The 26,235-nt window shown below is 41.3% G+C and overlaps 1 protein-coding gene and 1 long non-coding RNA gene across 19 annotated transcripts in view; one reads left to right on the forward strand and one right to left on the reverse strand.

Annotated features, from left to right (window-relative positions):
- Positions 1–26,235, reverse strand: part of MYO18A (myosin XVIIIA) — a 462,365-nt gene that overhangs the window by 154,206 nt on the left and 281,924 nt on the right. For all 17 annotated transcript variants that reach the window (XM_089683011.1, XM_089683012.1, XM_089683010.1 and 14 more), the window contains 2 exons: positions 8,637–8,702; positions 2,107–2,235 (listed from right to left, as the gene is read on the reverse strand). In XM_089683011.1, the coding sequence (XP_089539137.1) occupies positions 2,107–2,235; positions 8,637–8,702 (195 nt within the window). The remainder of the gene's footprint in view (positions 1–2,106; positions 2,236–8,636; positions 8,703–26,235) is intronic.
- Positions 1,884–26,235, forward strand: part of LOC149457955 (uncharacterized) — an 86,752-nt gene continuing 62,400 nt past the window's right edge. For both annotated transcript variants that reach the window (XR_016313549.1, XR_016313550.1), the window contains exon 1: positions 1,884–2,260. This is a non-coding gene — a long non-coding RNA (uncharacterized LOC149457955). The remainder of the gene's footprint in view (positions 2,261–26,235) is intronic.

A 26,235-nucleotide genomic window follows, 5' to 3' on the forward strand; every position in this document is an offset into this window, starting at 1 on the left:
TGTTCGCCTTTATGATATTTTGTTCCATTAGGCTATGTGTTGCTCATATTCCTGTCTATATTAATTTATTTATTTTCCCCAATTTTGTATGCGTTCTCGATTTTTTATTTTAGTTCCCACCCCTTTTTCAAATTTTATTTATGTCATGGGTGGGGTGGTCAGCACACACAGAGAAGTATCTCTGTGTAAAATTATAAAATGCAGTTGAACCCTAATCAGAATTTAAATAATCATCATGCATACTGCAGCTCACAGCAGCTGGAGATAAGACACTGTACATGCAAGGAGTTCCATACATAAAACAAAAAAAATCTATTGTATTTATAGGTAGTAAACTAAAAGATCATTTTACAATAAAGGCTGATATCTAAATGCAACAAAATGAACACACAGCAATTGTGTTTTTTTTTCCTTTTCTCTATATGAATATGATGATGAAATAGACACTGCTACAAGAGGAGTTGAGCTTTTTGCCCGCAGAAGCAACTAATCCTATGCAATGTGTCTATGCATATTAGGTAGTCTAGAGGCGTATTTTAAGCTCAGTTTTTAGAGGCAGCAACAAAAAAAACCTTCTGTTTTGTGTTTTTGAGAACATTTTTCTGGCAGAAAAAAAACGCTAAATGCTCCCAAAAGCTAGTACAGGAGGGCTGGCGTTTTTTTCAAGCCAGTCAGCATGAAGCCTTAACCACTTGTTGACTGTGCTATTGCCGAATGATGGCTACAGTGTGGTCATCCAGTTCTGGGAGGGAGTCATATGACGTCCTCCCAGAACACCACCCCAAATGCTCTGTGATCGCTGTGTCCTTTGACACAGCTGATTACATGACACGGTAAAGGGCCAGTCACAGAGGCCTTTTACCACCTGATCAGCTGTGTCCTATCACAGCTGATCACAATGTAAAAACAGTTGCCGGTTATCGGCAGCACTTTCCTCATGCTGTCGATTATTGGAAAGTGTGAAAGGAGACATCTACTTTGATAATCAGGGCAGCCCCAAAAGTGCCCATCAGTGCTGCCAATCTGTGCCTGTCAGTGCCACCAGTCAGTGCTGCCTATTAGTGCCGTGCCGCCTATGAATGCCCATAAGTTGCGCCTCATCAGTGCAGCCTATTAGTGAACATCAGTGCTGCCTCATTAGTGCTGCCTATCAGTGCCCATCAGTGCAGGAGAAACATTACCTGTTTACAATACTTAATATAAAAATATTTTTTTTTCAGAATTTTCTGTCTTTTTTCATTTGTTTAGCAAAAAATAAAACACCCAGAGGTGATTAAAAACCACCAAAAGAAAGCTCTATTTGTGTGAAAAAAAATTATAAAATGTTAATTGGGTACAGTGCTGCATGACTGCGCAATTGTAATTCAAAGTGTGACAGAACTGAAAGCTGAAAATTGGTCTGGGCAGGAAGGGGGTAAACATGTCCAGTAGGCAAGGGGTTAAAATGTAGATCTTCATGTTAAACAATATTTAGAATAAAATGGCTGATAGCAGAAAACTGGCCACAAAATAATTTTGTTTATGGAAGTAGGTTCACTTGTATTTCTAACATTTCATAAATGTCAGCCAAAACCTCTTTCACAAGGAGGTAACTTTTCTTAGGTTTACGTTTTTTCTTTAAGTTCTGGACAAAGCAGTGAAACAATTATACATTTTAGGATAGGGAAGAACTAGTAGAAGTAATGTTTTATGTGTATGTAGTGAACTTCTTTAGATTGTCAAGTGGACACATTAGACATTTGGGAAGCTGTCCCGCCAGCTGAAATGTAAGACCGTCCACTGAAAAATTTTACAGCACTCCGAGAAACCCAATCTATACACGAGTGATAAGAAGACAGTTGTAGCTCTTACCGTATCACAGTGCTCGATCCCAGCAGTGTGACTATAGCTTGTTAAAACCTCTGCTGAAAAACAGCTCAACAGAGGTCTGACACAGAGACCTGTCTGTCCCTCCCAGCACATGCAGACGTTTACAAGGAAACCCCCTCATCTGACATCAGGCTCTAATCTTTAACAAAAGGCAAGCAGTTTACCATTTTAGGATACTGGGAAAGCTCTGGAGATTCTAATTCGGAAAAGTTAGCTCAAGTATTGCACTCACTGTACCTTTCTCTTTTTGAACTGCTGTCGTGCCAGGTAACCTCTGCATGCAGCCTGGAATAATATGAGGTTTCTACGAGTTTGCTCATCCCTCTGTTCCTCAAGCTTTGTCAAGGTGCCAGCTCGGAAGAAAACCTGGGAACACAAAGAGAAAGAAAAAGTAAGTTGCGGAACACAGATGCCTGCAAAGTTTCAAGTCCTGCAGATCCTTTGCTGAAGTAATCCCCAATAACTACTGGAAGGAGTCTGCATTATATTACCAACCTTTACATCTCACTGCAGTATGTATTCATCCTGACAAGTGTCAGAGTATATTTGTGAAGACAGTAATAAAGAACATGCCTAAGGTCAGTGTTGAGTACAAATCAACGTGCGAAGTGACAACCCTGAACTCTGGGAGCCTGTAAGTAAAAATAGGTCATGTCCATACAAAATTCTAAAAAAAACTTTATTATGTTTTCTCAACTCAGGTGAGACATCACCTGCCCAAAGCTCATAAAACATCTGCGGTATTCCTCCTAGTAAATATCAGGGAAATAAATTATTGCCGACTCACCCCCAATGAATTAGGGTGGGGTCCTAAGAACTTAATAATAGACTATAGCAAAAATAAGAAAAAAAGATGGAGAACCCAATAAGTGTTAGCTGTCTTAAAGAAGCCCTATATTAGGACTACGGCAGTATTTATCAAAAAAACATAATCCTTATTATAACTATTTTGAGTCAAATACAGTAAAAATAACAATGAACCTTCTACCATTGACCAATGTTACCAGACGTATAAAATTGTTACCCAGGCACATACGCACACCTACAACTCACACCTTGCAGCCTAATGCAACATTCTACTTATAAATATTTAACTGGCACTTCGGTAAACTATAATATGCTTAACCGGGGTGGCGCTGACAATCAATAGGTGGTCAAACTTCAAAAAAAGAGAACAAGTCCCAATTATAATTCCAGCGCCATATCAGCAGTCAGTTGCAGCCATGTGTGGATACTATTGCGTCAAACCACGGGGTGCAGCCATCAGACAATAAGTTGGATACAGTCCACCCTAAACGGATATTTGGACAGTCCTTGTCATAGAAACACCCCTGCCCCAGAGATATAACTTCACTAGCAGCCCCAGTTAATGAAACAGTAAACAAGAAGGTAGCTAGCAAGTAGCAGCAGGACAGAGGCAATAGAGGACAGCGAGTTAGTAGGCAGATGGTTAACAGGGAAGTGGTGGTGAGCAGCAATGAGCAGACAACTGTCCATCCATATTCACAGTTAGAGCCCACTCAATAAAGAAATCACCTGCGACCTCTCTCTCTGCTCTGTTACGCCACATGGAAGACCCAGCAAAGGTTTTCTCTGGTGACTACATTAGGCTATATTTATAGAAAAGGCACTTAAAGGCTGGGATTAGTATATTTAACGAAAAGATGAATGTACTTCATTGTCTGCACCCCAAACAAGTGCTGGTTTAGATTTGTAAAGGATAAACAGACACACTATGTTTATAATATGAAGCCGCACTAGAAGCAGAAGAGTGACCTCGCCTTTATCAGTGAGAAGTAGCAAGCTTGGATTCCTCAGCTTCACCCTTTGCTGTCTGTGAAGGGTGCTTGGCACCGCTGGATCCAACAGTCCAGAGCAATCCCCTGGAGCCCCAGAGGATGAACGTGTTAATCAGCAGGACCTGACTCTCTCTCTGTGCCATGCCTGTATTCTAGCTCATTAGCATGAGGAATTCTGCCTGTGGGAAGCAACTCTTGGTCAGTACATAATGCAAGCCACAGTGTGCCCAGTGCTTTATTATCCGGAATCCAAGCAGTGCATTGTGTGACAGTGAATGGCAGATAAGTCTTCTGCATTCTGCCATAACCACTGAACATGACGCTGCTTTCTGCCACTCTGCTGATGGGAAGGCTTCATTGAAGTAGGATATGATCACTGGCATTTTCTAAAAGGGGCAGGAATGATCTTTTTAACTCAGGCCAGCAGTGATTAAATAACCCTGCAAACAGAGATCCACTAGCTGAGTGACCTGTGAGTGCTACAACACAGGCATATAACTGCTGACAATGAAGAATATGAATGCAAAAATAAACACGTGAAAAAAGAATCATAAGAATCAGAAAAGTCACCATTCAAGGGAAATTGGAGAAACTGGATCCAAAATATGAACTGAGAATTACTATACAAATACTGCACTGATGCACAATGTAAAAAAAGTGATTTTATGCTCATCATCAAGGCAGACATGTCCAAAGTGCAGTAACCCACGTCAAGTAATCAGAAATAATAGAACCAGGGGCGGACTGACCATTTGGAAATTCGGGCACTGCCCGAGGGCCGGGGTCAGTAGGGGGCCCCATGAGATGCCCCTGATACCTTTTTCATAGGTTTTTTTGAGTTTGGGCAAGGTCACAGGGGCCCCATGATCCCCTATTGCCCGGGGGCCCCATGAGTTGTCAGTCCGCCCCTGAATAGAACTCTACTAAGATTTCAAGAAATATTAAGCTATGTGTAACGGAGCCGGTACCCGACTGCACTTGGGTATATTCCGTTATACTGCAGCTTCCCCTGTCCGAACACCATCCACGGACCACACCCTTGAAATCTCTCAGGAAAATAGACAGCACCCAGCTCTTCCTAAAACAGGAAGCCAACAACTTTTATTGTACACAAACAACATGTTTTATACAGAGGGCGGGGAAAGACAACCAGGGACAGGAAACACATCATCAGCCCACCCTATCAGTGGGAAGGGCTACAGTATAGGCAGGAAACACCTCATCACCCCTCCCCATCCAACCAAGACACAGAACAATGGGATGCAGCCATGAGGCAAAGGACATTGACCAACCCCCACACCAATACACAAACAGTACATCCCATAATAGTTTGCTGGACAGGAAGGCACAGCACCATGGGGGGGGGAGCACATGGCAAACAAACAATGGACAGCCATGTGGACTAGACAAAGGACAACACACAAATGCACAATACTCAGACATTCACATGTACACCCTGTACCCTTAAACAGGCACAGGGTGGGTTAAACATAATGATTTGGGGAGATGATACAGAGGTCCCCCCACCCCCAAAAGTCACTCCCGTCACACTGTGTATACAAAGCTAAACAAAAAAAGGAACGGATTCCTCCAGCCACAAGTGAGGTGAATGGCGGAATCCTTCCCATTGCTACACTGCATTCTGACAGCAGGGACTCCTTGCTGTCAGAATACAACTATCAGAAGCTGCAGATCGATGAACGTTTTCCAGTATGGTGGTTCGAGAGAAATCAATTGACTTCTATTGAACAGAGAGGGCCACAAGCAGGATCAATATTCAGCCGGTCCCTGCCAAACTTCAATCTGCTTGCCCTAGGTCTTTTCGCTTTTCCCATCAACATCTTTAACATGACAGTTCAATTTAACTGCACAATTATTTTCAGCAAACATTTATCAACTTTTTATGCTCTTCCCTTGACTTCAAGTACTCCCTTGGACTCTTAGTCCTCATGCACACTGGACATTTTTACAGCTGCTGTTTTTGGCGTTTTTTTTTCTACAGCCAGTAAACTCCACAGCATGTTATCCTATGCACATGCACACATAGGCTTTAATCAGCATTTTTTGGTAGGAGCGTTTTTCGGCTGGGAAAAAAACCCCCCAGAACTAATGGGTTTCTAGAGGAGTTTTTTTTTAGCTGTAAAACGCAGCAAACCAGCATTGTTGGGCATTTTTGTGATAAAAAAAAAACTTTTCTTTTTGGTGTAAAAAAACTCTAAAAACCACAAACACGGAAAACACGGCTAAATGCTAATGCAAAAAGGTAAAAAAAAAACCTGAAAAACGTGCGTTTTTTAATGCAACTTTGCACAGCTAATGCTACCAGCGTTATAAAAACACCCAGTGTGCATGGAGCCTTAAGCTGGCCATAGATGGTTTGAATATCAGTCGGTTCGAACCGTCTGTGGGCAGGCTGATTGTTTGTTTGTTTGTTGTACAACTTGAGTACAACCAGCATTTCAGACTTTTCATGCAATTATTGCCAGCAGCTACATTGACTGTGTTGATGGCAGAATCAAGCTATTTTCTTACCTGCAGCCTGTGATTGCAGGAAAGAACATTGCATCATCTATTGTCTGCCTTTGCCCTAGGTTCACACCTATGCAGGTTGCGTTTGAGGCGTTTCTGCTTTGCGTTTTGCATTGCGTTTTTGCACTTGCATTTTTAATGCGTTTTGCAGGGGTTTTTTCCATTTTTTACAATTTGTCTTGTTGCTAGGCAGATTTTAAATGCAAAACGCATTAAAAATACAGCAAAAACGCAATACATGCTTTTCTGCAGCGTTCCCATGCAAGTCTATAGAACCGTTTTGTGTTGAAAAAAAAGTCCCCGACCCTTTCCAAAAAATGCACCAGGTGAAAACTCAGAGGTGTGAACATGTCCCATAGGAAATCATATTAAATGGACTGTACTGCGTTTCTGCAAAACGCTGCAGAAAACACTTAGTTGTGAACCTAGGGTAAGCTAGATTCCTACAGCAAGCATTATCATTTTCATTTGAAGCATCGATGAAGGAGAATCGTTGGCTTCGAAATGCGTTGGAGGTCATTTATCTTACCTTGGTCAAGTCTACAAGAAAGAGTCAAAATGGAAGTCTGGGGCCCTTTTTGGTTGTTTTTCTTTTTATTTGTCAAATTGTCTTTCATGAGACCTCCCTACCTACAGTGGGGCAAAAAAGTATTTAGTCAGCCACCAATTGCGCAAGTTCTCCCACTTAAAAAGATGAGAGAGGCCTGTAATTAGCATCATTGGTAGACCTCAACTATGAGAGACAAAATGAGAAAACAAAATCCAGACAATCACATTGGCTGATTTGGAAAGAATTTATTTGCAAATTATGGTGGAAAATAAGTATTTGGTCAATATGAAAAGTTCATCTCAATACTTTGTTATATATCCTTTGTTGGCAATGACAGAGGTCAAACGTTTCCTGTAAGTCTTCACAAGGTTGGCACACACTGTTGCTGGTATGTTGGCCCATTCCTCCATGCAGATCTCCTCTAGAGCAGTGATGTTTTGGGGCTGTTGCTGGGCAACATGGACTTTCAACTCCCTCCAAAGGTTTTCTATGGGGTTGAGATCTGGAGACTGGCTAGGCCACTCCAGGACCTTGAAATGCTTCTTACGAAGCCACTCCTTCGTTGCCCGGGCGGTATGTTTGGGATCATTGTCATGTTGGAAGACCCAGCCACGTTTCATCTTCAATGCCCTTGCTGATAGAAAGAGGTTTGCACTCAAAATCTCACAATACATGGCCCCATTCATTCTGTCCTGTACATGGATCAGTCGTCTTGGTCCCTTTGCAGAGAAACCCCAAAGCATGATGTTGCCACCCATATGCTTAACAGTAGGTATGGTGTTCTGTGGATGCAATTTAGCATTCTCTCTCCTCCAAACACAACGAGTTGTGTTTCTACCAAACAGTTCTATTTTGGTTTCATCTGACCATATGACATTCTCCCAATCCTCTTCTGGATCATCCAAATGCTATCTAGCAAACTTCAGATGGGCCCGGACATGTACTGGCTTAAGCAGGGGGACACGTCTGGCACTGCAGGATCTGAGTCCCTGGCGGCGTAGTGTGTTACTGATGGTAACTTTGTTACGTTGGTCCCAGCTCTCTGCAGGTCATTCACTAGGTCCCCCCGTGTGGTCCTGGGATTTTTGCTCACCGTTCTTGTGCTCATTTTGACCCCACGGGGTGAGATCTTGCGTGGAGCCCCAGATCGAGGGAGATTATCAGTGGTCTTGTATGTCTTCCATTTTCTAATTATTGCTCCCACAGTTGATTTGTTCACACCAAGCTGCTTGCCTATTGCAGATTCCATCTTCCCAGCCTGGTGCAGGTCTGCAATTTTGTTTCTGGTGTCCTTCGACAGCTCTTTAGTCTTCACCATAGTGGAGTTTAGAGTGTGACTGTTTGAGGTTGTGGACAGGTGTCTTTTATACTGATAACAAGTTCAAACATTTGCCATTGATACAGGTAATGAGTGCAGGACAGAGGAGCCTCTTAAAGAAGAAGGTACAGGTCTGTGAGAGCCAGAAATCTTGCTTTTTTGTAGGTGACCAAATACTTATTTTCCACCATAATTTACTAATAAATTCTTTCCAAATCAGCCAATGAGATTGTCTGGATTTTTTTTCTCATTTTGTCTCTCATAGTTGAGGTCTACCTATGATGCCAATTACAGACATCTCTCATCTTTTTAAGTGGGAGAACTTGCACAATTGGTGGCTGACTAAATACTTTTTTGCCCCACTGTATATGTAGCAATCAAGTTCAAATTTGCTTCAAACTTTCACTTCAGTATGGCTTCAATAAGGTCAATTGCAGAAAGGCAACACGGACAGTTATGAGGGAAACCCAAAGAACCCAACAAAGCAATATCCAGAAGGTTCCAGTTTAACTAATGGATATGAACAAAAATAACAACATGCAGACATTGTAATACTTTAAAACATACGTACCCTGCTCAATCCCATGTGATAACTGCTCTTCTCAAGGTCCAGAGATTCTAAAAGTTCTTCTACAGCCTAAAAAGAAATAAGAACAAAGATTCAGATGATGTATTTATTCTATGGTGAGCTCAGATTTGCAATCACTACCTGAACATAACATGAGCCTATTTATCAAGATATCTAAACGATTGTTTCAGACTGTTTTCACAAAGAAACCAGATTTTCTCCTATACTACAACGTGAAAATCTGCACTGAAGACTCAAGTCAATTCTTCTTTCACAACTACTCAGAAACCCAGTGTCTGTACTTAAGACTGGTCAGCATACAGTCCAAAAGACTATGGTGGGAACATCCGGTTTTCAAACCACTGTACAGCTTGTCATTTAAATTATTCAGAAGTGTGTACGGGTGGACTTACCACTTCTGATATGACAGACAGACCCATTTATGTAGGTATGAAAGTTGATGGCTCAAATATACTTTTATTTCAGACAGATTTAGCCTCCCAAAGGGAAACTACAGTCTTTTTGTAGGTTAATGCACAATGACTTTGCTTTACTGATTCCTTTTTCATGGTACAAGTACATGGACCAGGTATGACTGAATTAACAGACTCACAAAAATCAGACTACACTTATTTCAACCATCATTAAAGTGTATCAAAATCCAAGAATAATAGACTGCAGCTTCCTAATCTTTAGATGTGGTGGCTGCATTTGGTGTTTTCTTTTCAGGCTTTTTTTTTTTTTTGTTACTTTATTTTCACCTGGTGATCCTGCCAGTAACAATTCCTATTATAGGGTGACATGTTCACTCACTATACAACATCTATAGAGTAGCAGCATTGTCACCCTAGATTGCTTGCACCTTGTTCAGATATAAGAGCTTCTCCCTCTTCTCATTTTAATAAAACTGAGTGGAGGTGTTCTGTAGTTCAAGGGCTTAACTTGCCAAAACTAATAACACAGCTTGAGATTTCAGTGCAGCAGAGATACTGTTTTGTCAGTTCACTATGAGAAGTTAGGCGGTTCAACAAATCATTTTTGCATCTACTGAACAGATATAAGAAAAGCTTTCAATTGGATACGTAACAGATCAAAAAGAAGCAAAAAAAGATATTTATTGGATTTACATAGACTTTGGGGTGAACCTAGAGTGGCAAAAAGCGTATAACAGCTGCCGGCACCACATAGCAGGCACTTCCAGGTCTGTTTTTCAACACAGTGCACGTGCTGCTCCAAATACTGATGTGCTCTTGTATGCATATGTGACCCTACCTTCTTGGGATCTAGAGCCGGGCCCGGTTCTTTTCATTCTCACACTGTTAGCTTATCACTATCATGGGTAGCTTCACTACCCCAATAGTAGGCATAGAGGCTGGAGCCAGGATTTTGGCCCAGGAAGCTGGGTTGATATTTTCATGTAGTGAAAAATTATGGTTGGGTCACACTCCAACGGAATTCCAGTAAAAGAAATGTTTATTGAAATCTTTGTGTAAAAGCATAAATCACAACATACAGGGGACAGTTAATGCGTTTCACACAAGAACATGTCTTCATTTGTATGAATGTTATGAATAATCACATGTTCTTGTGTGAAACGCATTAACTGTCCTTTGTCCGCTGTATGGAGTTGTAATTTATGCTTTTACATGAAGATTTCAATAAACATTACTTTTACTGGAATTCCGTTGGAGTGGAACCCAAGCATAATCTTTCACCACTTCAGTTGTGGTCAGGGGTCGGGTCTACATCTGCCAGATCCCAGAGGGGTGGATACTGCTCACTTTCACCTGGAGTGGTTTATGAGTTTTCATTATCCATTTGATATTTTCATGCCAGAGGACCTCCAAAGTCACAGCACTGAATAACCAAACAGACCTGAACTGCTTGTTACACAGTGCCAAAAACTCTTTAGAACTTTTTTTACCCACTTCAGGTTTGCTTTGCTTTAAGCAAGGATTTTAACCACATTTCCCGATATAGAACTGAGTACCAAAAAGGAGCATCCATACTTCTGTATAGAAAATAAAATAAATTGTAAAACATCTGTGAAATATATTGTAAAATAGGACTTTTAGTTAAGTTTAACAATACCCTAAAATGTTCTTGAAATTCACAATCATTTTCAATTAAACTCCAAATCCATATTCACTCACTCCTAATCGTAGAAGTGAACACCCTCAAACAACCATATTAAAATAAAAACGTTATCTCTTAATGTACAGTGGAACCACGTGACATCCTAGATACTCATCTGCTTCCCAAACGAAGTCCATTATACATTTGAGACTGCTCTTTAGTTTCCAGCTGAAGTGCTAACAATTCAATTGTACACCATAAAAGCAGTATAAAATGGCAGTGAAAGTGTTATATGGCTGGGTGCTTTTTATTGACCACACTTTATAGAGGGTTGTGCTGGAGACATCTCTATGTAACAGCGCTCTGCTACACTGCAGCCGGGGCATTGCCAGCATGTAGGAGGAGACACTTGTCACATTTAACCAGCTTGGATATGGATTGGGGAAAGTTTAGTTTTATTCTTACTATCCTCCTAAGCTGTGGAATATATAGTATGCAACAATGAAATCTCAAACGTGATACTGGACCTAAAAGATTAGAGACTCACCGACTAACCAGGGGTGCTCAACTTTTTGAAGAGCGAAGGCCACTTAAATGATTTGGTAACCGAACATGGGCTTCAACGAACTATGGGGGCCCCCCTCCAAACTGAAAATGTAAATGAGTCCTTACAGTCCTGAGTCCCCTATAAGGCTGCTTTCACACTGACGTGCTGAAGTTTACCCATACTGAGGATGTAGCAGTATATTAAATATCACATACACTGCACTTTTGCGACAGGCATATTAGCGCATATTACCACTTATAAAGAAAAAGGAAAAATAAAAGTTATTCAGCTGCTTTCACACTGATCTGCAGATGCAGTGAATGCACCTGTGAGTTAGCTGCACTGAGACTAAGGCTGGCCATACATTATACAATTATCTTCCAATTTTCTGCCCAATTTCCTTTAGATTTACCTTTAACTGTGTAGTGCAAGGGCCTGCCTAATTGGATACAACTGAAAGTGTTGTTTAGGTTTGTCCTCCTATTATATGGTTTTTGGTAAATCTAAACCAAAAATCTCCAGATAGTTGTATAATGTATGGCCAGCCATAGACTTCTATTACATCTTGCGGGTGTGTTACACTTTCAGAAGTGCACCAAACCAATAGGACATAATAGAAATCTATGGCTCAGTGTAGCTAACCCGCAGGTGCACTTTGCTGCATACACAGATCAGTGTGAAAGCAGCCTAATAAAATATAGGTGCTAATATGCCCATTGCCAAACTGCAGTGTATGTGATGTGAACACTGACATTTTCCTCTTCCAGCTTCTGCCGCCATCTCTCTCCAGGCTGCTAGAAAAGTCCCAGGAAAAGTGCACATGTATCACTCAGCCTGGGACAGCATCCGGCGCTGTAGAAGAAGCATCGGCTTATGCAGCTCCAGCTCCCACTGCGGCCGCCTGCTTGCTCCGTTGCCGGCTCTATTAATTCTAGAGCTATGATGCTCTAGATGGCAGGTTGGCAACCTGTTGATCGCAATCTGGGCTTCCCAACCTGCCATTCCCAGAGCATTGGCATGTGGTTCCCTGGTTTGAGGTTGCGGGCAACATCAGAGGGCTCTGCTGGCCACGTGTTGACCACCCTTGTACTACAGTAACCATTTTGCAAAAAAAATTATAAAATAAACCTGAAAATATTCATCTTAATCTATCATGTAAACAAAGGTTGATCGCCCACAGGCATTCTACTTGGCCACCAGGTGCATAAGCATAAAAGTCCAACACATAGCATGCAAATGGGACTCTCACCCACCAAGACACATTCTTTTTTTACTAACTGGCTTCATCATAGTTCTGTAATGTCATTTGTGTTTTGGTGACAGTTTTGTTCTTGATACAAGCAGTCTATGTGAATTTTCCATATTGCTATTATGAAAATGTAAAGGCAGAACCACTATAGACATACAGTATGTACCAACACTCCTGTATTCTCTGGGACTGGATTGGGTTCTAGGAACAAAGGGTCAGCATTGCGGGTTAAAATCAGGTGGCAAATTAACTATTGGGCATATATTCACAGTGGAAATATACTGATATATTTCAGATATACAGTATATTAGATAAATAGAGAGCTGTACAAATTTGAACCAGAGGTTTAAAAAAAATTCAGACACCTCCATTATAAAAGAAATACGAAGGTATATAAAATTAGTACGTTGTAGGAGGATCTATGGTCACCGCATACACTTTCTTCTTATAATAATATTAGCATTGTAATATCAATACAAACAAAAGTTCTTTTGATCGAAAAAAAATAATTTTCCTTTCATGTTTGAGTGCTGCCTGTCTGCTTGCGGTCTCTTTTTCTCAACCTCCTGGAACTCCTCCTCCCAGCCACTCTTTAGTTCAGAAGGCAGATTCTGCGAAATGTGTGACACACTCATGCCTACTCATAGGACATAATACATATGCGTCACAGAATTGAAGAATGTTTGGGGATCTTCACAAAGTAAGGTTACAAAATTTAGGATGGCTCAGATTAATAGGAGTAGGCTGTGTGGAAATGAATATATAATGAGTATGCATTTTGACCATAGATACACTTTTTGCTCTGACAGTACAAGAACTCTAATCATGAATAGTCTTTCACAGTTAAAATGACCCTCTGGATTGCACATGACATCCTGTATTTTCATTCATGAGCCCTGCACAATGAAAGTTGGACAGACTGTTAATGACGCCAATGACTGGTGACCAAGCAGGATGGCCTGCACCGATTGCTGACACTGCTAGCTAATCACACAACTTTGGGGTATTGATTTAAGCAGTCCTTCCTGAAGAGTCAAGTGGTACTTTGATTGGGGCATCTACTTATTTTAAAGCTTTCCTAAGCCATGTTAGCAATCTAAGAATATTTTAAGTTGGGTTTTCTCTTAAGCAACGGTAAAAGCACAAAGGGATTTAGGTCTTTTCTAAAGCAAGCTGGGCAATACCTTGCCTAACATAATATTCCCCAGATTGGGACAAAATGGTCATTGCTTTAAATCTGTCCTTGGCAGTAGACAATGCTGGGCTCTTTAACACTCCTTGTCACGATTCACATTTTCTGCTAGAGGAGGCTGCTACCCACTGATTTATAATACTCATTAACACCTTTACTTCTAGCAGAAAACGTGGCACATAAATATTAATACATCCTCATGAAGATCTGATGCTGTGCATGGGGCTGTGTTCTGCAGCACTTGGAAGCCTCATAATTACTTGTCTTTGAAGGCAGGTAATCTAGCATTGTGTACATCGCTAGGGAAAGATAGGAAGTCACTTTAAAACCCATTTACATGGACGTAGGTTTACCCACTGTAAGTTCAGCAGAACATACAGATATAGCTCTACACATATTAACCCTTCTGCATGCAGAAAATATGTTACACAGTATTAAAATTAACAGAGGACAAGTATTAAGAGGACCTAGAATCTTTATAATCATATTTAGACATACAGTACATTAGCTTCAAGTAAAAAAAAAAAAATGTTGTCAATGTGTCTTAAGGTTTAAACAAATCTATTAGTAATTTGTAGTTCTATAGGAAAAGATGTAATTCTATATGTACAGTCATATGCGCTTATTACATATGCCTCTCGGTAAGTGCGGAACAGTAGTGCATTCCCTTATCTCACTGCAAGTATCCCAGACATGGACTGTCTAACTGAAGACAAAATAATTTAGTCACTAATAAGGTGAAACAACCACAATGCTGCAACTAGCCAAAGGCCATGTGACCTCTGCCTGGGCCTTAGGTCATCAGAAGAAGCAGCATGGCATGAGAGCTACATTTTACATAAAAGTTTAATCAAAGTATGATTTGGTAATGCCAAGATGTACTCTATGGATTCACATAAAGTGTAAATTTTAATAATAGATTCACATGAAAACATTCCAGAATTTTCTAAGTGGCAGCAAAATGAAGCAAAACTAGTTTTGAAATTTTTTTGTACATACAGTGCCTTGAAAAAGTATTCATACCCCTTGACATTTTCCACATTTTGTCATGTTACAACCAAAATTGTAAATGTATTTTATTGGGATTTGATGTGATAGACCAACACCAAGTGGCACAAAATTGTGAAGTGGAAGGAAAATGATAAATGGTTTACAACATTTTTTACAAATAAATATCTGAAAAGTGTGGTGTACATTTGTATTCAGCCCCCTGGAGTCAATACTTTGTAGAACCGCCTTTCCCTGCAATCACAGCTGCAAGTCTTTTTGGGGATGTCTCTACCAGCTTTGCTCGTCTAGAGAGTGACATTTCTGCCCATTCTTCTTTGCAAAATAGCTCAAACTCTGTCAGATTGGATGGAGAGCGTCTGTGAACAGCAATTTTCAAGTCTTGCCACAGATTCTCAGTTTGTTTTAGGTCTGGACTTTGATTGGGCCATTCTAACACATGAATATGCTTTGATCTAAACCATTCCATTGTAGCTCTGGCTGTATGTTTAGGGTCGTTGTCCTGCTGGAAGGTGAAACTCCACCCCAGTCTCAAGTCTTTTGCAAACTAACAGGTTTTCTTTTAGGATTGCCCTGTTTTTGGCTCCATCCATCTTCCTAGCAACTCTGACCAGCTTCCCTGTCCCTGCTGAAGAAAAACATCCCTACAACATAATGCTGCCACCACCATGTTTCACGGTGGGGATGGTGCGTTCAGGGTGATATGCAGTGTTAGTTTTCTGCCACAGCGTTTTGCTTTTAGGCCAAAATGTTCAATTGTGGTTTTATCTGACCAGAGCACCTATTTCCACATGATTGCTGTGTCCCCCACATGGCTTCTCGCAAACTGCATATGGGACCTCTAATGGCTTTCTTTCAGGAATGGCTTTCTTCTTGCCACTCTTCTATAAAGACCAAATTTGTGGAGTGCACGACTAATATTTGTCCTGTGGACAGATTCTCTCATCTGAGCTCTTGGCTGTTTCTCCGATTAATGCTCTCCTTGCCCAGCTTGTCAGTTTAGGTAGGCGGCCATGTCTTGGTAGGTTTGCAGCTGTGCCATACTCTTTTCATTTTTGGATGATGGGTTGAACAGTGCTCTGTGAGATGTTCAAAGCTTGTTTTTTTTTTTTGTATAACCTAACCCTGCTTTAAACTCCTCCACAACTTTATCCATGACCTGTCTTGGTGTGTTCCTTGGCCTTCCTGATGCAGTTTGTTCACTAATGTTCGCTAACAAACCTCTGAGGGCTTCGTAGAACAGCTGTATTTATACTGAGATTACATTACACACAGGTAGACTCTATTTACTAATTAGGGGACTTCTGAAGGCAATTGGTTCCACTAAATGTTAGTTAGGGGTATCAGAGTAAAGGGGGCTGAATACAAATGCACAACACACTTTTCACATATTTATTTGTAAAAAAAATTAAAAACCATTTATCATTTTCTTTCCACTTCACAATTATGTGCAAATTTGTGTTGGTCTATCATACAAAATCCTAAAAAAAAATAAATTTACGATTTTGGTTGTAACATGACAAAATGTGGAAAATATCAAGGGGTATGAATACTTTTTCAAGGCACTGTAAATATCATTGAACTGATATACTGAATGCAGAACAGCTAAAAAAAGGGAGGTGGGAACAGCAAGACAACAGCAGCTGAAGGATAATTAGGGAAGATAGGGAGAGGAGAAGGGTTTAGTATGCGTGGGGGTAGAGAGGAAGGAGTTAAGTCAGCCATAGATGGAGCAATTTTCTCTCCTGCAACCACGGGTTGCAGGAATGAAAATCACTCTAGTCCCCCATCAACATAGTCAGTGTTGATGGGGGAAACCCTCCCACAGGGGGAGCTGTCCATGCCTTGAAAACACAGTGATTACTGCTAGCAGTTATAAAAGCCACTAGCAATAATTGCATGTAAAATCCAACAGGCTAGTTGCATCCAAGTTGATTGATCGATCAACTTGGGTACATTCAGTCTACCCATACATGGTTTGAATCATGATTTGAACCATCTGTGGCTGGCTTTACGTTAAAGCATTTCTATTAGGGCTCATTTACAACTGTAATTTGGGGGCAGTAAAACCCTGCAGTTGAACTGTGTTTCTACAGCCCCTCAACAGCTTCCCATGTTGCTGCGGAGGCAGCGGACGGGGTGTATATATGCTGCAAAGCGATACTTGGCTTCATAGCAGGAATTATACCCCGTCACACTCAGTAGGTAGTCACAATTTTAACTGTAATCAGTGTTGCATTAGACACTATAACATATATAGCGCTGGTTTGGGTATATACTTTTGTGGGGGGTTTCATCAATTTGGCAAATAGTTTTAGCACTTTTATTTGAATTAAAACCTCAATATTACAAGAATATAACATTCTCCCCCAAGGATTTAATGAACCCCCAGCGATCTCACTGCTCAGTAGTATGCATTGCTGGCTGGAAGTCTATATGCCAAATAATAGTCTTATTTACACTGATAACAGTGGAACAGTCCCATTTACGATGGTACTAAATCAATGTAGAAAAAAGTGTAGCGCTTAAAAAATAATAATACAGTCAGTAAACAAACATAAAAGTCCCAACATGAAGTCCAAAAGGAGAAAATGAACACCTCACATGTGCCCAAGAAGTCAGATGTGAGTGTTAGCCGTCCACACCATCACTCATGAATACAAAGAGCCTCTTACCAGAGCATACTGACCCTCAACATATACAGGTGAAACTCGAAAAATTAGAATATCATGCAAAAGTTAATTTATTTCAGTAATGTAACTTAAAAGGTGAAACGAATATATGAGATAGACTCATTACATGCAAAGCAAGATAGTTCAAGCCGTGATTTGTCATAATTGTGATGATTATGGCTTACAGCTCATGAAAACCCCAAATCCACAATCCCAGAAAATTAGAATAATGTGAAAAGGTGCAATATTCTCGGCTCAAAGTGTCCCACTCTAATCAGCTAATTAAGCCATAACACCTGCAAAGGGTTCCTTAGCCTTTAAATGGTCTCTCAGTCTGGTTCAGTAGGAATCACAATCATGGGAAAGACTGCTGACCTGACAGTTGTGCAGAAAACTATCATTGACACCCTCCATAAGGAGGGAAAGCCTCAAAAGGTAATTGCAAAAGAGGTTGGATATTCCCAAAGTGCTGTATCAAAGCACATTAAGAGAAAGTTATGTGGAAGGGAAAAGTGTGGAAGAAAAAGGTGCACAATCAGCAGGGATGCCCGCAGCCTGGAGAGGATTGTTAGGAAAAGGCCATTCAAAAGTGTTGGGGACTTTCACAAGGAGTGGACTGAGGCTGGAGTCAGTGCATCAAGAGACATCACACACAGACGGATCCTGGACATGGGGTTCAAATGTCATATTCCTCTTGTCAAGCCACTCCTGATCAACAAACAAAGGTCCAAAGTCCTCTTTTCTGATGAGAGCAACTTTTGCATCTCATTTGGAAACCAAGGACCCAGAGTATGGAGGAAGAATGGAGAGGCACACACTGCAAGATGCTTGAAGTCCAGTGTGAAGTTTCCAGAGTCTGTGTTGATTTGGGGAGCCATGTCATCTGCTGGTGTTGGTCCACTGTGCTTCATTAAGTCCAGGGTCGATGCAGCCATCTGTCAGGAGATTTTGGAGCACTTCATGCTTCCTTCCGCAGATGAGCTTTATGGGGATGCTGACTTCATTTTCCAGCAGGACTTGGCACCTGCCCACACTGCCAAAAGCACCAAAACCTGGTTCAATGACCGTGGGATTACTGTGCTTGACTGGCCAGCAAACTCGCCTGACCTAGAGAATCTATGGGGCATTGCCAAGAGAAAGATGAGAGACATGAGACCGAACAATGAATAAGAGCTGAAGGCCGCTATTGAAGCATCCTGGTCTTCCATAACATCTCAGCAGTGCTACAGGCTGATAGCTTCCATGCCACGCCGCATTGAGGCAGTAATTGCTGCAAAAAGGGCCCAAACCAAGTCCTGAGTACATATGCATGCTTATACTTATACTTTTCAGAGGTCCGATATTGTTCTATGTCCAATCCTTGTTTTATTGATTGCATGTAATATTCTAATTTTTTGAGATTGTGGATTTGGGGTTTTCATGAGCTGTAAGCCATAATCATCACCATTATGACAAATCACGGCTAGAACTATCTTGCTTTGCATGTAATGAGTCTATCTTATATATTAGTTTCACCTTTTAAGTTGCATTACTGAAATAAATGAACTTTTGCATGATATTCTAATTTTTCGAGTTTCACCTCTAGAGTGGTCAAATAGTGCTGATGAATACATCCAGGACAGCATAATTCCCACAAATTCAGTTGGATTGCACAAATAAGATCCTGGCACTCACTCCACATCAGCAATCCAAAAGGTGTCCGGTTTCCACACACATTACTGTCGATCCTAAATCCTGTGCCGCCCTAGCCTCTTCGATTATGAGCCTGAAATCCAACTCACCAGAACCACAATGTGCGGCACTCATGGGTGCCTATAAACCGTACACCACTCCCCCGCTTTTTTGCAGGTTTTCCCAGTAAGTCATAAAGCAACCCAATTTACTACGTTAGTAGCCAGTGATTGAAAAGCCCCCCAATTATAAGTGAAAAGAAAACGCTTCTTACTATGCTGCTGAATATTAGTTCCACATTCTTTTTGCAAACTGAGACAAAGTGATACCGGTTTCACAGCACACAAGCTCCACTTTCATCCTCTATGTACAGTCCAGAACTATGCTAGGCTGGGTTGATTAGTTTGTCAAAAAAGGCCATCCTTCAGAAGCCTGAGCCAGTAGATTTGGGGTTGTTTAACAGCAAAGTTAAAATGTTGTCCTTGGGTAACTTATTGAGTATGTCTTTTAATCTGTGCCGATAAAAAAACTCAGCTCTAACCAGCTCACCCACCTTCATGTCTTACAATACAGATTAATATTAACATTAAAGAGAAGCAATATAACATTTATAAGGAGGTGACATTTTCAGTTCATTACCTCTTCACTCTGTCATCTTAATACATTCCATACCAATTAGATTTTTTTTTTTTACCACTAATGAACTCCAAAATGATGAGATGGTGTAAGGGCAAGAAGACATCACTATTTCAGTATAACAATAAGGCCAGGGCCTCTTTCTTCAGCATGCTGTCAACCACAGTCAGAAAAAGTCAGTTGCTTAAGTGTCATGGTGATCCTCTAGCTTCACCACCAACCAGGAATATAATTGCTAACAAGGAATTTTAACTTCAACTTCTGCATACTTTTACAGGGTCAGTAACAATATGTGCTGAAAGTAGGAGATCAGCGTGACAGCATGCAAACTAGTGCTTTTAGTTCAGCAACAACAGCTCCTGTATTTCACTCGTGATGGTTCTTCTTGAATTCTCCCCAGCAAAACCAACACAAGTTACATTTGCCAACCTAAATTGGTTTTTTATCCCGGATTAGAGTGTAAAACTTGTACTGTATGAAAACTTTCAGGCTGCTTTGAAATACATGAATAAAATGATGTGGTCAATGAGTCAGACCACCTCAGAATTCTCTCTCTGAATGATCATGTTTACTATCAGCAATTTTCAGTAAAGCTCATGCTCACAAGACCTTTTATTGTTAAAAATGCTAATTTAAAATTAACTTCAAATTGCTAACCTCAAGCCTTTAAGTGTCTAGTAGCTGAATTATCACAGCATTGCCAACTGACCGCTTTTCAATGCACGCTTACCTTTGTAACATGGTATTTTAGTCACAACTGTTACTAGACAATAGGGACAATATAAAAGTACTGCAGAACATTTTAATACTGCAAATGGTAGAGAAACTGCTAAAGTCATCAATTTTGTCTGGGTTCAGACATAATTCGAAGGCTTAATCTCAGATACTTAACTGCACAGGTGGTAATAATGGTGCATACATTAAATAACTCCAAAAGCTTATTCCTAGACATTGTCTAAATGTCAGGATAATAAAGAGAGTGCTGCCAGCCAAGTGAGAAAGAATAGACCTGACACGCGGCAAGACTGCATGGCATTATAGAAGAGGATCGAACAATGAACACGGCTACTTTGAAGGAGACCAAAACTTGCCAGAATCCACATCTTATACAGTATAATGCACAAAACTGTGTGAGTTCACATGGTAAACAAAGACCATAAACATTTCAATATGCTCAAATGCATGCTAAAAAAAAATAAACTGGTCCTAGCACATCCATTCCTAAAAGCTTTCAATTTACTAGATACCCCAGGACAGCCCATGTGCTTTCTCTCCGAAGCCCATATCACACTAATTCCTAAAGAAAATAAAAACCAGACATTACCAGCAAACTATTGCCCGATATCCCTATTGAACGTCGATCAAGATTTTCGCCAAGATATTGGCCAACCGCTTACTGCATATTGTAGATCTTATTATCTCAACTGACCAGGTAAGGTTCGTCCCCGGTAGAGAGGCTAGAGACAACACGATCAGGGCAATCAACATACACCATTGGTTAACACAGAAGAAACAATCTGGCTTCTTCCTTTCTTTAGACGCTGAAAAGGCCTTTGACAGATTGGCCTGGGACTACATAGAAGCAGTTCTGGTTGGTCTTGGGTTACCTCCCCGTCTTCTGAACTTTATCATGTCGCTATACACCGCACCGACTGCTAAAGTGAAAGTCAATGGCCTTCTTTCAGAAGCTTTTTCCATAAGTAATGGGACCAGACAGGGCTGCCCTTTATCTCCCCTCCTATTTATTCTTACATTGGAACCATTTCTGAATTGCATTAAACAGAATGACAATATTAAAGGGATTTCTATAAATGGCAAAACTCACAAAGTAGCAGCCTTCGCTGATGACATCTTACTCTTACTCTTACTACTACAAGATTTCAAGATGTTTCAGTATCTGGCCTATTTTAAAATAAACTTCAATAAATCCCAAGCACTCAATGTTTCCCTATCCCAGGATGCGATTAGACATGCGAAATCTAATTTTCCCTTCACGTGGCAATCAGAAGCCATCACCTATTTAGGAATCCAATTGCCAACCCATCTCGCAGAACTCTACACCAAAAACTTTCTACCCATCCTGCGTAACATTACTAAAGATCTGCAAACATGGCATAAACCGTTTTTTCTTGGTTTGGCAGAGCAGCTATCATCAAGATGAATGTGCTTCCTAGACTTTTGTACCTACTACAAACCATTCCAATCCAATTGCCCAATTCCTTCTTCAGGTCATACAAAACATTATGTACCGCGTTTCTATGGAGTAATAAACGCCCTAGAATTGGCTTTGACCAATTAACCATGCCCAAAACATGTGGAGGTATAGGGCTACCCGACATCTCCCTCTATTACAAAGCTTGTCAAATGGCAAGAATAGTCGACTGGTCCACGAACCATGCTCACAAGGCCTGGGTTGAATTGGAAGCGGCTTTTTTGGGAGACCCTGCTCGCCACTTCCCCTTGGCTGCTAAAACCTCACATTCCATCTGAACTCAAGGAACACATCCTCATAGGCCCTACTCTGTCCTGTTACCATCAAATCAGCAAGCATATAGCGTTCTCATCCACACCTGGCCCACTCACTCCTGTCCGATTGAACCCAGACCTCCCCCCTGGTATGTCTCATGCCTTTCTTGCGGGATCTGGTCTCACAGACGGCGTGAGTCTGCATCAACTTTTCAGAAATGGATTGCTCTTATCCAGAGACCGCCTTATGAACAAATGGCCTACCTTGACCTTAACGCCGTGGATGTTCAGACAACTCCACCACTTTATCCACAGCTCACCCCATCTAAATGTCTACACTAGACATCTTACCCCCTTTGAGAAACTTTGCTCAACGGACTCTCCCCAGAGACATGTTATATCCCTGCTTTATGCATGTCTAGAACACACCAGTGACCTCTCAACCAGGAAAGCTTGCAAGGCCTGGAGCGCTGACTTACAAATCCAACTTTCACTTGAAGACTGGGGCCACATATATGAACACATGCACAGAGGGTCTTTATGTGTCTCAAAAAAAATTAAAGGAACACTTTTTAATCAGAGTAAAGCATCAAGTGAATTAAAGTGCTGGGATATTGATCTGGTTAGTTAAGTAGCAGAGCGGGTTGTTAATCAGTTTCAGTTGCTTTGGTGTTAATGAAATTAACAACAGGTGCACTAGATGGGCAACAATGAGATGACCCCCAAAACAGGAATGGTTTTACAGGTGAAGGCCACTTACATTTTTTTTCCCTACTCATCTTTTCGGACTGTTTTTCACTAGTTTTGCATTTGGCTAGGGTCAGTGTCACTACTGGTAGCATGAGGCGATACCTGGACCCTACAGAGGTTGCACAGGCAGTCCAACTCCTTCAGGATGGCACATCAATACTTGTCATTGTCAGAAGGTTTGCTGCGTCTCCCAGCACAATCTCAAGGTCATGTAGAAGATTCCAGGAGACAGGCAGTTGCTCTAGGAGAGCTGGACAGGGCCATAGAAGGTCCTTAACCCATCAGCAGGACCGGTATCTGCTCCTTTGTGCAAAAAGGAACAGGATGAGCATTGCCAGAGACCTATAAAATGACCTCCAGCAGGCCACTGGTGTGAATGTCTGACCAAACAATCAGAAACAGACTTCATGAGGGTGGCCTGAGGGCCAGACATCCTCTAGTGGGCCCTGTGCTCCTTGCCACCATAGAGCTCGTTTGGCATTTGCCACTGAACACCAGAATTGGCAGGACCGTCACTGACGCTCTGTGGTTTTCACAGATGACAGCAGGTCACGCTGAGCACATGTGACAGACGTGAAAGGGTCTGGAGAAGCCATGGAAAACGTTATGCTGCCTGTAACATCGTTCAGCATGACCGTTTTGGTGGTGGGTCAGCGATGGTCTGGGGAGGCATATTCATGGAGGAACACAGACCTCTACATACTAGACAATGGCACCCTGACTGCCGGGATGAAATCCTTGGACCCATTGTCAGACCCTATGCTGGTGCAGTGGGTCTTGGGTTCCTCCTGGTGCACGACAATGCCTGGCCTCATGTGGTGAGAGTATGCAGGCAGTTCCTGGAGGATGAAAGAAATGATACCAATGAATGGCCCCCATGCTCGCCTGACCTGAATCCAATAGAATATCTTGGGGATATCCTGTTTTGGTCCATCCGATGCCGCCAGGTTGCACCCAAGACAGTCCAGGAGCTCCGTGACACCCTGGTCCAGATCTGGGACGAAATATCCCAGGACACGTCTGTTGTCTCATTAGGAGCATGCCCCAATGTTGTCAGGCATGTATACAAGCATGTGGGGGTCATACAAGATATTGAGTACCATTTTGCTGCAATGAAATGTCAGCAAAATGGACTATCCTGCTGCATCATTTTTTCACTTAGATGTTTGGGGTGTCTTTAAATTCAGTCCTCTGTAGGTTGATCATTTTCATTTCCATCAAACGATAGGGCATCCTTACATTCCTAACACATTATCCAGTCCATATCAGTACAGATATCCAGCATGATATTTTTGCCCATTGTGATCTGATCTGAGGACAACCCTGGGTCCCTGGACTAGGAAGTCTGTGTTTATTAAATGTCAGTAGCTACACTACTTGTTATGTTCGTTTTTCTACTGATTGAAAATATTCTGTAAGCCATTTTTAAAGCTTGTTTTTAAAATGCACATTTTCATCCTTGCTTCATTACCTAGTAAGTCTGATCTGAAACAAGCATGAAGTCAGTAATGCACTGAAATACCCAATACACACAACCTAGTCCTGGGTCAGTGGCTCACTAAAAACCACAGCAAGGGTAGGAATGACAGCCTCAGAGATGGCACCTTCAAAAACAAGTCAGAAATGGCAGCTCCCATATTTGAGTCCTGACAAGTTCCCTTTAAACTTGCTCAAGGGATAAGCTAACATAGGTGACAGTTTTAATTCTGGCATTTTATCTACTCTAACTGGCTGCTCTGTTTGCTCTTCTCATTAGTTGCCGTTATCCTTCCTTTTCTAAATGATTCTAAACGCACTGTTAGAAAACAGGTCAAGTGTTCTGTGCACCACCCCTGTATTACCTAAACAGGTATGCAGCATTTCAAAGAATCATGCAGCAAGAAGTTGCATTCTTAGTCAAAAGCATTGTGAAACCCTGCTACATCTGGCTATATCCAACACAACAAACACTTTTCTCCTGCGCTAGGAAAAGACTCAGTAGACCCAATAGGGATGTTCTGGAATTTTCTGGAATATGCACTGGTTGCTGCCCTCAACAGACTGGGGTGGTCCAAATACACTGGATGCAAATATAGAAACAGAAAAAGGGCGCACGACCTAGTGCATTATCGTTTAAAATATTTATTGAAGAAACAAAGTAAGTATCATACTCACAATAGACATAAAAACACAGGCATGTCAAACTGAACAAGATGTATGATCCAAACAGCATGAGTCCATAAGATGGAACCCTGGATGACCAACTGGCTAACGCGCTTCAAGGACACAACCTCTTCCTCAGAGCCAACCGTGGATAAAGATGGGAATATTCTTTCTAAAACCCACTTTAAGCCTAGTGCAGGGAATTCTTATCTCCATGCTACCAGCCATCACCACCCAAGGTGGATTAAAAATGTCCCTTTTGGCCAGTATTGCAGACTGCGGAGAACATGTACCACAAGGATGGATTATGATGAACAAAGTTCCATTTTAAGAACAAAATTCCTAGAAAAAGGTTATAGTGAGGCAAACATTGATGAAGCTTATTTGAAATATAGAGCTCAGTATGAGTTAGAAAACTCTCCACTTATACCGTCATCCTCCTCCACACACAGCAGGCGTACCAAAGGGGTTGGAGAAAACAATAGATACAGTAACCATGTGAGATTTTGCACCAGATAGAATACCAAGGCTTTTGACATACAAAGGACCCTACACAAAAATTGGGGTATTTTAAGACAATATCCGATTTTGAAAAACTGTCTTGCCCCCAAACCTGAGATCTCTTTCAGGAAAGCTAGAGATATTAGGAGCTATATTGCACCTAGTAGGGTACCAAAAATCAACACTAAAACTACTAATAATGCCAGCCCTTGGACAGCCATCTTTGACTAGGTGGGCTGTTATAAATGTGGGGTGAGTAAATGTGGAGCTTGCAAATTCATGTGGCATAGGAAAAAAGTCGTGGTGGGCACAGATGGCCGTACACATAAAATTAGACAATTCATCAACTGCAGTACCTCTTTTGTCATTTATGGTTTAATCTGTCCATGTGGCCTTTTGTATATTGGTTGGACAACTAGACCTCTAAGAGTGAGATTCAGTGAGCATAAATGCAATATTATTAATTTCAAAGAAAATTGTAAACAGAAGAGCAACAGAAGTAATTACTCAGTCCCCTGACATTTCCAAGAAGCCCATAATAATGATCCCTCAGGACTAAGATTGTTTGGGATTGAATCCATTTTAAGCCAATCTGATGGTGGTAGAAAATTCCAGAAGCTCTGCAAGAGAGCAACTTACTGGATTTTCACTTTGGACTCACTGGTTCCGGGAGGACTGAATGAGGATTTAGA

The sequence above is a fragment of the Staurois parvus genome, unplaced genomic scaffold (genome assembly GCF_062004578.1).
Source record: "Staurois parvus isolate SC_StPar_1 unplaced genomic scaffold, SC_StPar_1.0 ptg000299l, whole genome shotgun sequence".
Classification (NCBI taxonomy): domain Eukaryota; kingdom Metazoa; phylum Chordata; class Amphibia; order Anura; family Ranidae; genus Staurois; species Staurois parvus.